At 41.4% G+C, this 12,418-nt stretch overlaps 1 protein-coding gene across 9 annotated transcripts in view; it reads right to left on the bottom strand.

The window, feature by feature from the left end:
* The window catches only part of PEX1 (peroxisomal biogenesis factor 1), a 44,171-nt gene that overhangs the window by 7,207 nt on the left and 24,546 nt on the right, over positions 1 to 12,418 (bottom strand). For 4 of the 9 annotated variants that reach the window (XM_006114471.5, XM_006114469.5, XM_006114468.5 and 1 more), the window contains 7 exons: positions 12,176 to 12,342; positions 9,395 to 9,529; positions 5,501 to 5,565; positions 3,214 to 3,356; positions 3,038 to 3,141; positions 1,452 to 1,628; positions 24 to 68 (listed from right to left, as the gene is read on the bottom strand). In XM_006114471.5, the coding sequence (XP_006114533.3) occupies positions 24 to 68; positions 1,452 to 1,628; positions 3,038 to 3,141; positions 3,214 to 3,356; positions 5,501 to 5,565; positions 9,395 to 9,529; positions 12,176 to 12,342 (836 nt within the window). The other 5 variants (XM_075922373.2, XM_075922371.2, XM_006114472.5 and 2 more) reach the window with 2 other exon arrangements.

The following is a 12,418-nucleotide window of genomic DNA, read 5'->3' as shown; positions in this document are numbered from 1 at the left end:
GAAATATTTATTTGTGGAATAACCTCTTTATCTCTCCTGGCCTCCTGTTCCTCAAAGGACTTTTGTTCCTGAAACAACAAAAGAGGAGCAACTGGAGTAGGAGCATGTCTCCCTTTGTATTCCATGTAAGAAAGAAAAGGGTCAGGGGAAAACTGCAGATGATACAGTATAGCCAACTCAAAGGGCCAAAAGGCATCAGTATGATATTCACCTGTGCTTGAACCTAGTCAGGGAAATACAGGCCCATCTTTGATGCAAATCCCCCCTCTTGCTGAAAGTGCCAGGGAGTCCTGAATAAAACTATTAGAATGAGAGGAAAATTCCTGCTCTGTGAAAAGGGGAGACTGAAGTTGCTGGAGAGCCAAGTGGCACCAAGGAAAAGCCCCACGTTGGTGACAGTGCTTGTTGTGGTACTGAGAACTTCACAGTATTGACTAAAAAGGGAGACTCCAGTGCCTGCAAAACAAGTAGATTCTTTATAATTCTGAACTCCTGTGGTATCGGGTAGTTTTGAAGAGCGGGGCCCAATTCTGTTGTCAGTACCAAAGGTTTATGCTTAAAAGTCTCAGAGGAGTAGCTATGTTAGTCCGCAACTTTAAAAACAACATGCAGTTGTGTAGCACCTTAGAGACTAACAAAAAAAAATATATATATATAGTATCATGAGCTTTCCTAGGCAAAACCACTTCTTCAGATATGCTTGAGGGTATATGCTGCTCTGGTAAGTCCACTATGACTAAAGTACTCATTGATGTTGTCTTAGTAGGCGCTGAGCCAATAAGAGAAAGACATGACATCTTCCCAGTATTGAGGTTATCTTAGTTGCCAATTTAGATGCAGATGGTACCAAAAAAATCATGGGTACTGTTCTCTTAGGGTATGTCTGGACTACATGGCTCCGTTGACAGAGCCATGTTGATGAGTTTACTAGACATAGGAAAGTGAAGCGGCGATTTAAATAATCGCCGCTTCGTTTACATCAAAATGGCCACCGCGCTGTGCCGATCAGCTGTTTGGCGGCACAGCGAGGCAGTCTGGACACGCTGCGGTCAACAAGGGAACCCTTTGTTGACCGCTCCGTTATGCCTCGTGGCAATAATAATACAATAATACAATTATAAGAACTAGCAAAACACTATTTCGAAATGCATTTTGTGTGTAGACGCATTATTTCAAAATAAGCTATTTCGAAATAACACTGTAGTATAGACATACCCTTAGTTTAATTTTGTCACAGAAAAAGTATTACAATTTTAATAAACTACAAATATAAAATAAGTTTTAAACTGTCAGATTACAAATCACAGAAATCATAGGAAAATGTCACATTTTATATAAATATAATTTTTCCAAAAGCAGCAGAAATCTATTTGGGCAAGTTAATCTCTCTAAAATATATTTGTAACACAATGCAGTAATTAAGGAAATATTCTTAATCTCAGTGCACTTACTTGTGGTAAACTTGAACCCAAGCTAGCATGTATTGCCTCTAACTGGGCATTATACAGTAAAGCTTTTAGGTCAGCTCCTGTGAAATGCTCTGTTTTTGCTGCCAAAAGCTGAAAGTCCACATCATTTGCCAGAGGCAGAGAATGACTGAGAGCTTTCAGGATTTCAAAACGAGAAGTCTAAAAAAAAAAGAAAAAGAAAAAGAAAAGGTCATCCATTTCCTGCTTCAGTGCTTTGACAGCAAGTCTTTCAAGTCCTTTGGCGAGAACTATTCTGCAGAAATGTATGTTTTGGAAGGGGACACTCGTATAATGAAAATAGTATATATAGGGAAGTACTGCACAATCTATTTCCAAATACAAGCATATGCTTGTTATTACGACTTTCACTTGAATATTCTAATAAAAATACTGCCAAACAAAATATCCAGTGAGCCGTGACAAAGGATATGATCCTTTTGACCCAAATGGCTCTTTTTTTTTGTACTGTGGGACTAACAATTACAATTATTCAGATGGAATGTTTGTGTTCTCACTGAATAGGATTATGTTCATCGTGCGTGTGGGAATGAAATGGATTGATTTCAGTTAAGGTTGTCATGTAAATCACTAATGAATATTTTCCCTTATAATTAGTGGCAATCAAAAGGACAAATCCTGCAGTCTTTGCTGGCCTGATCCAAAATCCACTGAAGTCACTGCGAGTCCTCCCATTTACATCCATAAGTGTTGGATCAGTTCCCATGTATGTACATACTGATACAAATGCAGAGGAAATATGTTTCCACTGCATGGAGGCCAGGTAATGGAGAACTCAAACAGCTACACTCCTTGCCTATCTGCTCTGGGAAACGGGATGTAAAAGGTAGGAATGAACACCATCCATGGTTTCATGAAATAAGCAAATCCACCAGGTCACTAATTTGCACGGGGAAGCTAAAGTCCATGTATGCTTTTCCTCACCGTGCCTTGCAACAGCACATAAAATGGTGACCTGGGCCCTGCTTGCACATGAAAAGGACAAATTTCAATCTCCCCAATCCCAGCTCCTACGTATTTCCTGTAAGCAAAGCCCCTTTTATGTGGGCTTTGTTCGCAAGATCATGATTTGTCCTACATCTGTGGAAAACAATGGAAGAATATCTGGAGGGAAAAAAAATACCACCAGTCAAATCAAATCTAATCTGGTTGTCTACTATATGGAATTACAAAAATCTGAAGAGTCACATTCTTTCTATAAACACAATATCTAAGAATACTGGTCCTGATTTTCCACTGCTTGAACATTGCATAGTCAGTACCACAATGCAGAGCAGGTGTAGAATGCCAACATTCTGATCTGGTCATGTTTTATGCCCATTTTACATTTATTGCAGCTGATTCATTTTGTATTACTCCCGTGTTACACCAATGCACTCCTTAGAAATCAGTGGCATTACACAAGGATAAAACTGATGTGATGCAATGGTGAATGAAGTCTACTTTGTTTAGGTATAGATGACTACACAAAGTATCAGGCAGTGGAGAATCTGTACCACTATTCTGATTTTTTTTCATTACATATATGGTGCAATATATAGTTTCTTTACCTGATCAGGAGGGGGACAATACAGGCATTTATCCAGTCGACCTGGCCTCAACAGAGCAGGGTCAATCAAATCAGGACGACTAGTAGCAGCCAATACATAAACTCCTTAGAAAAAGTAAGAGAATATTAATGTGATGAACTCATGCTTAAAAAAAAAATACACTGCTAACTTATTACCTTGTAAGCCTTCGACTCCATCCAGCTGAGTCAGCAGTTGATTAACCACTCGGTCTGTCACTCCAGTATTATCATGACCACGGCGAGGGGCAATGGAATCAAACTCATCAAAGAAAACAATACAGGGCTTGGCTGCCTGTGCTCTGGAACAAAATTCAATTATGAAATGTTTGTGCTCCATGGTCTGTAAGAACATGTTTCCTTAGAACATTTATTTGTAGCAATCTGGGGTGTAAATCTACCCCGTGCTAGCCAACTATGCCAGTGTGCATCCTATTACTATGCATTAAAAGTTCTGTAGTGCTTATCTACCCCATTTTGAAAAAGTAGTAGACTAAAGCACAGTAGGGAATTCCTAGTGTGCAGCAGAAGGGTTCACACAGACACTAAAAACTTGTCTACACAGTTAAAAGCACGCTGCTGTGTGAATCTAGCTTGCAATATTCTGCCACAGTCTGTTTGTGTGGCCCCAGCTGATGTGTATTAAAAATCTTCTAATATACTTTCATCTAATCCTGTTTAAAAGAGGACTAGACTAAAATGTTCTAATGAACTGTTTATGCACAAACTCTTAGACCAGGCATGTCCAAAGTCCGGCCCGCGGGCCAATTGCGGCCCGTGTTCCGGTTTAAATACGGCCCCACAGGTAATTTGGCAATATCTATCTTTTATGGCCCCCAACGAATCCATATGTATTGAGATGAATACATTGTAAAATCTCAGTTAATGTCAGTTGGTCTAAATCAGTTATAAATATATTTGGACACAACACGTATACTTGGTGTTATGTTCCTGTTCATATTTTTTGAACTTAAAAGTTGACAGACAACCTTTATTACCAATAATATGTAATGTACTTTACAATGTTCCTGACATATATTTCAGCTTCTTGGATTTTTTTTTTCATCTGGCCTTCAGATATGAAAGGCAGAGTGATTTAACACCTGTTTAGATTTGTCATCCATGTGACGAAATGAAAAGTATGCTGTTTGCAATAAACTTTGCATAAAATAGTTAATTTGCATTTAATTTTAATGGTTCAAAGAATGTCAGGCAAAATGGTCGGCCCTCACGCATGTTCACTTAATCAAATCTGGCCCTCTTTGAAAAAAGTTTGGACACCCCTGTCTTAGACCTTAGCCCACTAGTGGAGATAGATGTACACCCCTGCAAGCAGAAGTCTAAATGTTCATGAACATAAACCTGTATTGCGTGGTAGAGAGGGGAGATTTACATTCCAGCTTGCCATAAATTCAGTGTTCATGTAGACCAGTGGTGCGTAACCTTACTACACAGGGAGGGCCATGTTAGCCTAAGCACAACCTTGAGTTAGCCAGATTTTACATATTGTATTAAGACTTAGGGGGCGAGGAGACCTGTGGCACCTTATAGACTAACTGAAGTGTTGGAGCATAAGCTTTCGTGGGCAAAGACCCACTTTGTCAGATGCATGTCGAAGTGGGTCTTTGCCCATGAAAGCTTATGCTCCAACACTTCGGTTAGTCTACAAGGTGCCACAGGACTCCTCACCCCTTTTGCAGATTCAGACTAACACGGCTACCCCTCTGATATTAAGACTTAAAGTCACCTGTATTGATTTGTATTTTAAGACTAGCATGTTTTGTGTGTATTTAGATCAGTTGTTTCTATGTGCAGTACTGTCTATTTACACTTTTGTATAAACTAAAATTGTGTGAATATGACAATAGCGCAAATGAACTGACCATTATTATATGGCTTTGAAGTAGACTGAGGGCCCTATGAAATGCTTTGGTGGGCTGACTTCAGCTCCCAGGCTGTAGGTTGGCACCCCGATGTAGACAAAACCTAAAATATAGGATTTAATTTTAAGTATAGAAGGCAGGAACTATTATAGTTTCCTGTGGAAATGAGCTGCTTTGAAGAACAGGATTTCCAGTTAACTACCATTAATATTTTGTACTTATGTCTATTTCTTTCTTAAGTTCACAATTATGGTGTTAAAATACTACTGAAGCTTTACTGACAATACAAGCAAGTAGGGTCTCAGTTTGTAAAGTCTTACCAGAAGGCCACCAACAGAAATTGCAAGAGTCTCAATTATCAACCCACAAAGGATGAAGGTTAAATTGGCCCTGCCAGGATTTTAACATGTGGCTTCAGCAGATCTGGCTATTTCAGACCTACTGATCAAGACCTGTTGAGTGCTCCTCCAGACTACTGACCCAGGAAATTCAAATAATTATTTTTAGCATCAGCAATGAAAGTGGAATCTATTTACAATAACATTTATTCTTAGAGAACCAACCTGTTAAAGACATCTCGAATTGCTTGCTCACTTGCTCCAATATATTTACTGAGGAGTTCTGGTCCCTGTAAAATAGCAAAATGAGAATGCTCAGGAGTTGTGTCTTTACTTAATTCCATATCACTATGAAATTTATTAACAAGGTGGGTTTTTTGTGTAAGAACTAGAGAATTTCAATGTAATGGGCAAGCAGTGGTTTCCAGGTGAGTCAAGAAAACTAGATAAACTGCCACATAGTGCCAATTTCCTTGACAATTTTCATAATGTAAAGGATAATTTGTTACAGTATCACACATCTGCAGACTGTGTTTTGAAGATACAGGCAGTCCCCGGGTTACATGGATCCGACTTACATCGGATCCCTACTTACAAACAGGGTGAGGCAACCCCGCACTAGCTGCTTCCCCCCAGCAGACCAGGGAGATGCGAAGCTAGCGCCCTCCCCCCCCCCCCCAGCAGACCAGGGAGACGCGGAGCGGCTTTTCTCAGCAGACACCTCAGCTTGAGAATAAAGGACTGAGGGAAGTGAGGAGTGGGAGAATAAAACTGAGCTCTGGAGAAATGTTTGGCTAGAGTTTCCCCTACAATATGTACCTGTTCCGACTTACATACAAATTCGACTTAAGAACAAACCTACAGTCCCTATCTTGTACGTAACCTGGGGACTGCCTGTACACTTAAGCTATTCTGGTCAGCTTCATTACCGAATGAGTTAAGAACCTTTTATAAATAAAAGGAAATTAAGACTACAACAACAGAATTTTCTAAAACATAGTGATTAATTAAAAACAAAACTCTCAGATACCATGATGTGGCCACTGCATTAAGTCAATCACTGGTGCTTAGACAGCCAGGGCTAGATTCATCAATGTACTTTGGCATCTAAGATATGGATTTAGGGGCCTAATTCCCAGTTCTAACTCCAATGCAATTCACAAAACTCTTGTCAAAACTCTTGGCAACTCAGTGCCTACATTTTCAGATAAATTTTCCTTCTGTGCCTAAGTTTCTGCCTCAGAGCATATGTACTGGTGCCTAGACACTATTCTTCTGTGTAAACCTCAGACTGATACACAAACTGGCAGAAGACAGAAATAGGCATTTTCCTGCCTATACTGTGTGCAAGGCCTGATCTGGTAGGTGGCTTTTGAGCATGCCTTTTGGATAGGCTCCTATTCAAAATGGCAGTGGCCCTACCATTTCATGGTCCATTTTGGTCAATTTCACAGCCATAGGATTTTAAAAATTAGAAATGTCATGATTTCAGTTATTTATATTTGAAATTTCACCATTTTGCAATTGTAGGAGTCCTGCTCCAAAAAAGGATCGCAAGGTTATTGTAGGGGGGGGATTGCCTTACTGCTGCCCTTACTTCTGTATGGCTGCTGGCCGTGCTGCCTTCAGAACTGGGCAGCTGCAGAGTGGTGTCTGCCGGCCAGGAGCCCAGCTATGAAGGCAGCTGCCAGCAGCAGTGCAGAAATAAGGATCATGAGATATGGTATTGCTACCTTACTTCTTCAGAGTTAGACTCTGAGTCAGCAGCCCCCACTCTTGGGCTGTCCAGTACTGCAGGCAGCAGTGCAGAAATAAGAGTGGCATAGCACATATAGTATTGCTACCCTTACTTCTGAGTTGTTGCTTACGGGGTGCTGCCTTCATAGTTGGGTGCCTGGCCAAAATCTGCTGCTCTCTTCAGCAACCCAGCTCTGAATGCAGTGTAGAAATAAGGGTGGAAATACCACAACCTCCTTAAAATAACTTTGTGACCCTCTCCTGCAACTCCTTTTTGGGTCAGGACACCAAATTTGAGAAATGCTGGTCTCCTCTGTAAAATCTGTATAATATAGGGTAAAATTACACAAAAGACCAGATTTCAGGATCCATGTTGCTTTTTTCATAGCCATGAATTTGGTAGGGCCTTAGCTATGGGATCTTTTATGTGAGGGACACTTCAGTCTCTCCTGTTGAACCTATTCCACTATGGATAAATGACAGAAGAGTGACTGGAGTAGGAGGACTCGACCCTTGCTCTCCCGCATAACTGAGGAGTCCCTCAATCTCTAGACTACAGCATCATTTTCTCTCTCTTTCTCTCACTCTGGCCCAATGACTAAGTATCCACAGCATACAAAATAAATGTATAATTTCTCTGGGATTGTGACAATTACTTCATTTTAGGGCTGTCAAGAGATTTAAAAAAATAAATCACGGTTAATTGTGCAATTCATTGCACTTTTAAACAATAATAGTACAATTTATTGAAATATTTTGAATGTTTTCTATCATTCAAAATATTTTTATTTCAATTACATCACAGAATACAAAGTGTACAATGCTCACTTTATTTTTTATTAAAAATATCAGCACTATAAAAAGCAAAAGAAATAGTATTTTTTAATATTTATTTACAATTTCTTTAGTGCAATCTCTTTATCATTAAAGTTGAACTTACATGTAGGATTATGTACAAACAATAACTGCATTTAAAAAGAAAACAATTGAAAACTTTAGAGCCTATAAGTCTACTCAATTCTACTTGTTCACTCAAAGTTTGTTTATATTTGCAGGAAATAATGCTGCCTGCTCCTTGTTTACAATGTCACCTGAAAGTGAAAACAGGTGTTTGCATTGCATTGTTGTAGCCAGCATCACAAAATATTTATGTCAGATGCACTAAGGATTCGTATATTCCTTCACACTTCAACCACCATTCCAGAGGACACACATCCATGCTGCTAATGGGTTCTGCTTTACAATGTTTCAAGCAATGCAGACCAATGCTTGCTCATTTTCACTGTCTGAATCAGATGCCACCAGCAGAAGGTTGATTTTTTTTGTTGGTTCAGGTTTTTCAGTTTCTGCATCCATGTTTCTCTTTCTGAAAACATTTTCTATACCTTGTCCCTCAGATTTTAGAAGGCACTTCATATTTTTAAACCTTGGGTCAAGTGCTGTAACTGTCTTTAGATATCTCACATTGGTATCTTTTGTTTTGTCAAATCTCCAATGAAAGTGTTCTTAAGATGAGTATGTGCTGGGTTATCATCTGACACGGATATAACATGAAATATATGACAGAATGCAGGTAAAATACAGAGCAGGAGGCATACAATTTACCCCAAGGAATTCAGTCACAAATTTAATTAACCATTCTTTTTAATGAGCATAATTATCCTGGAAGCATGTCCTCTGGGACGGTGGCTGAAGCAAAAAGGGCACACTAATGTTTATCATATCTGGCATGTAAAAAACTCTCTCACTTTCAGGGGACATTGTAAATAAGAAACTGGCAGTATTATCTTCTTCAAATGTAATCAAACTTGTTTCTCTTAGAGACTGGCTGAACATGAAGTAGGACTGAGCAGAATTATAAGTGCTAAAGTTTTATATTGTTTTGTTTTTGAGTGCAGTTATTTAACAATCCATATTTGTAAGTTGCACTTTCCCAATAGAGTGATAGCACTATAATATTTTTATGACGTAAACTGAAAAATACTATTAATTTGATCATTTTTACAGTTCAAATATTTGTAATAAAAAGAATATACAGTGATCAGTGTACACTTTGATTCTGTGTTATAACTGAAAATGTAGAAAAACATCCATAATATTAAATACATTTCAACTAGTATTCTATTTTTAGCAATGCAATTAAAACTGTGATTAATCTAAATTAATTTTTTGAGTTAATCATGAGTTAACTGTGATTGACAACCCTATGTCATTTAAATGGTAGTTTCGTATTTAGCATTTGAGTTTGCATATATAATACATACATGTGCGCGCGCGCACACACACACACACACACACACACACACACACACACACAGAGTAACTATACTGAGATTTTTTGCATCAGTACAAATATCTAATAAATCATTAAAACATTGTTACCTTGATGCTGATGAAATTCATTCCACTCTCTCGGGCAACTACACCTGCTAGCAGAGTTTTTCCCGTTCCAGGAGCGCCATACAACAAAATTCCTGTTCTCTGTCGTATTGGCAAGTTTGCAAATAATCCTGGATACTGAAAATACAGAAAGTCATCAAGAGTAATATGTATTTTCAAATAAGTAATTATCTGGTAACATAGTTATAACTGGCTTCCCATAAGTGTTTATATGGACATTCTTGTGGGATTATTATTTCATCCACATTATCACCAGAAGAGCTCACTTCAACTGATACTATCATTCATATTACAGGCAGTCCCCGGGTTACGTACAAGATAGGGACTGTAGGTTTGTTCTTAAGTTGACTCTGTATGTAAGTCGGAACTGGCGTCCAGATTCAGCCGCTGCTGAAACTGATCAGTTTCAACAGTGGCTGAATCTGGACGCCAGTTCTGACTTACATACAGATTCAACTTAAGAACCCCAGGCATCCCCAAGTCAGCTGCTGCTGAAACTGATCAGCAACTGATTCCAGGAAGCCCGGGGCAGGGGCTTCCTGTAGTCAGCCACTGGTCATTTTCAGCAGCTGCTGACTAGGGGACACCTGGGGCAGAGCAGCTGGGGTGCTGCTGGGTTGGTCCAGTGGCACCCAGAGCGGCGCTACGGGACCAACCGGCAGCGCCCCAGCTGCTGTACCACAGGCGTCCGGAGCAAAGCCGCGGAGCACGGGGGCAGCGGGACAGCCCAGACGCGCCGTGGCTATCCTGCTGCCCTCGGGCTCCGCGGCTTTGCTCTGCTCTGCTCCCCGTCCCCCAGGTCTGCAGACCAGGGGGAGGGGGAGCAGAGTAGAGCAGAGCGGCGGAACGCGCGGCCAGCTGACAGCCCAGACGCGTCTGGGCTGTCAGCTGGCCGCGTGCTCCGCTCTGCTCCCCGCCCCCCTGCAGATCAGGGGGAGGGGGAGCAGAGCGGAGCACAGCAGAGCGGCGGAACGCGCGGCCAGCTGACAGCCCAGAAGCGTCTGGGCTGTCAGCTGGCCGCGTGCTCCGCTCTGCTCCCCCTCCCCCTGGTCTGCAGACCAGGGGGAGGGGGAGCAGAGCAGAGCAGAGCAGAGCGGAGCAGAGCAGAGCAGAGCAGAGCGGCGGAACGCGCAGCCAGCTGACAGCCCAGACTCTGGGCTGTCAGCTGGCCGCGCGTTCCGCCGCTCTGCTCTGCTCCGCTCTGCTCCCCCTCCCCCTGGTCTGCAGGGGGGGGGGGAGAGCAGAGCGGAGCGCGCGGCCAGCTGACAGCCCAGACGCGTCTGGGCTGTCAGCTGGCCGCGCGTTCCGCCGCCGCTTTGCTTCCTCTCCCTGGTCTGCTCGAGACCAGGGAGAGGAAGTGCCCCGTTCGTAACTGCGGATCCGACGTAAGTCGGATCCGCGTAACTCGGGGACTGCCTGTATAATTAAATCATTGGGTTATATTAAAATAGCTTATTATAAAAAAGTGCCCAACAATTTATTTGAGAAGCTGTATGTAGGGTAAGTTTCCCATCCCTACTCTGGTACCTTTACTTTGAATAAAAGGGCTAAGGGGAGGCATAAAAGGTACTAATAGCTCTATAACAAGCCAAGTGAGGAGTCCTAAGGTTATGGTATTGCAAAGGATAGCTGTAATAATGGTACTTTGAGGTCCAACTCCCAATCCCTGGAGTAGAAAATAAGTGTGGGATTGTGAGGAATGTGCCCAAGTTAAGGCTGCAGTACTGGAGATCTTCTGGGCAGTACTACGGCCCATTGGCAGTAATCTGGGCAGGTCCTGCACCCTGTCCCTCCCTCTCCCTTCCCTGGATGCTTTCCTTGGATGCCTATGTTATGTTGCAGGCCTTTCAAGTCTTCAGTCTGGTAAGGGAGATGCTAAAATGGCTAAAAGCTGTTTTAGTCCCTCTTCTACCAGGGCTGTCAGTTCTTTACCTTAAGAGTCTATTTTTATCTAAGAGTAACTGTTCCACAAAATAAGCTGTTAGGCTATGTCTACACTGGCATGAATTTCCGAAAATGCTTTTAACGGAAAAGTTTTCCGTTAAAATCATTTTCGGAAAAGCACGTCTAGATTGGCAGGATGCTTTTCCGCAAAAGCACTTTTTGCGGAAAAGCGTTCGTGGCCAATCTAGACGCGGTTTTCCGCAAAAAAGCCCCGATCGCCTTTTTTGCGATCAGGGCTTTTTTGCGGAAAACAGTACTGTGCTGTCTACACTGGCCCTTTTGCGCAAAAGTCTTTCAGAAAAAGACTTTTGCCCAAACGGGAGCAGCATAGTATTTCCGGAAAAGCACTGATGATTTACATGAGATCATCAGTGCTTTTCCGGAAATTCAAGCAGCCAGTGTAGACAGCTAGCAAGTTTTTCTGCAAAAGCAGATGATTTTACGGAAAAACTTGCCAGTCTAGACACAGCCTTAGAGTATAACTCCACTATGGGTAAATTCACACTGTGGCAATCAAGCCATCAAGGGTCAATTTAGAGTGCGTAACAACTAAACTGACTACCAAACACACTCCCATCGACTCCAGTATTCCACCAGAATGAGACGCTTCGGGTAAGTCAATGGGAGAAACTACTGTCATAAAAAAAACTCTCCTGTTGACCCAGCATGGTGTAGACACTGCATAAAGTCAACCTAAGGTACACTGACTTAAGTGAACTTTACTTCCACAGGGTAGACCTGCCCTTAGTCAGCATTCCTATAACACAATGGTATGTAAAGTACGGAATCATCTGTTCCTGATTTAAAAGAAAAGGGTACCTTTGCAGGTAACTGGATGGTATCCATGAGTATTTGCTGTACATCCTTTAAGCCACCAATCCTGTCCCAGCCCAAGTCTTTAGGTTTGTGTAGGTTAATATTTCTCAGAGATGAAGGAATAAAATCTTTTAAAACTTTTTGAAAGTCTAAGGTTGACAGATTCAATTCTGTTGAAAAAACAAACCAAAAAACAAACCAAAACTGCAGTTAAAATGTATTTACCTTTATGGTGAAAAAAAAGAA

This window comes from Pelodiscus sinensis, chromosome 2, assembly GCF_052426305.1.
Source record: "Pelodiscus sinensis isolate ZL-2025 chromosome 2, ASM5242630v1, whole genome shotgun sequence".
NCBI lineage: Eukaryota > Metazoa > Chordata > Testudines > Trionychidae > Pelodiscus > Pelodiscus sinensis.
The sequence above is the reverse complement of the archived record's forward strand: the minus strand, read 5'-3'. Positions and strand labels throughout refer to the sequence as shown.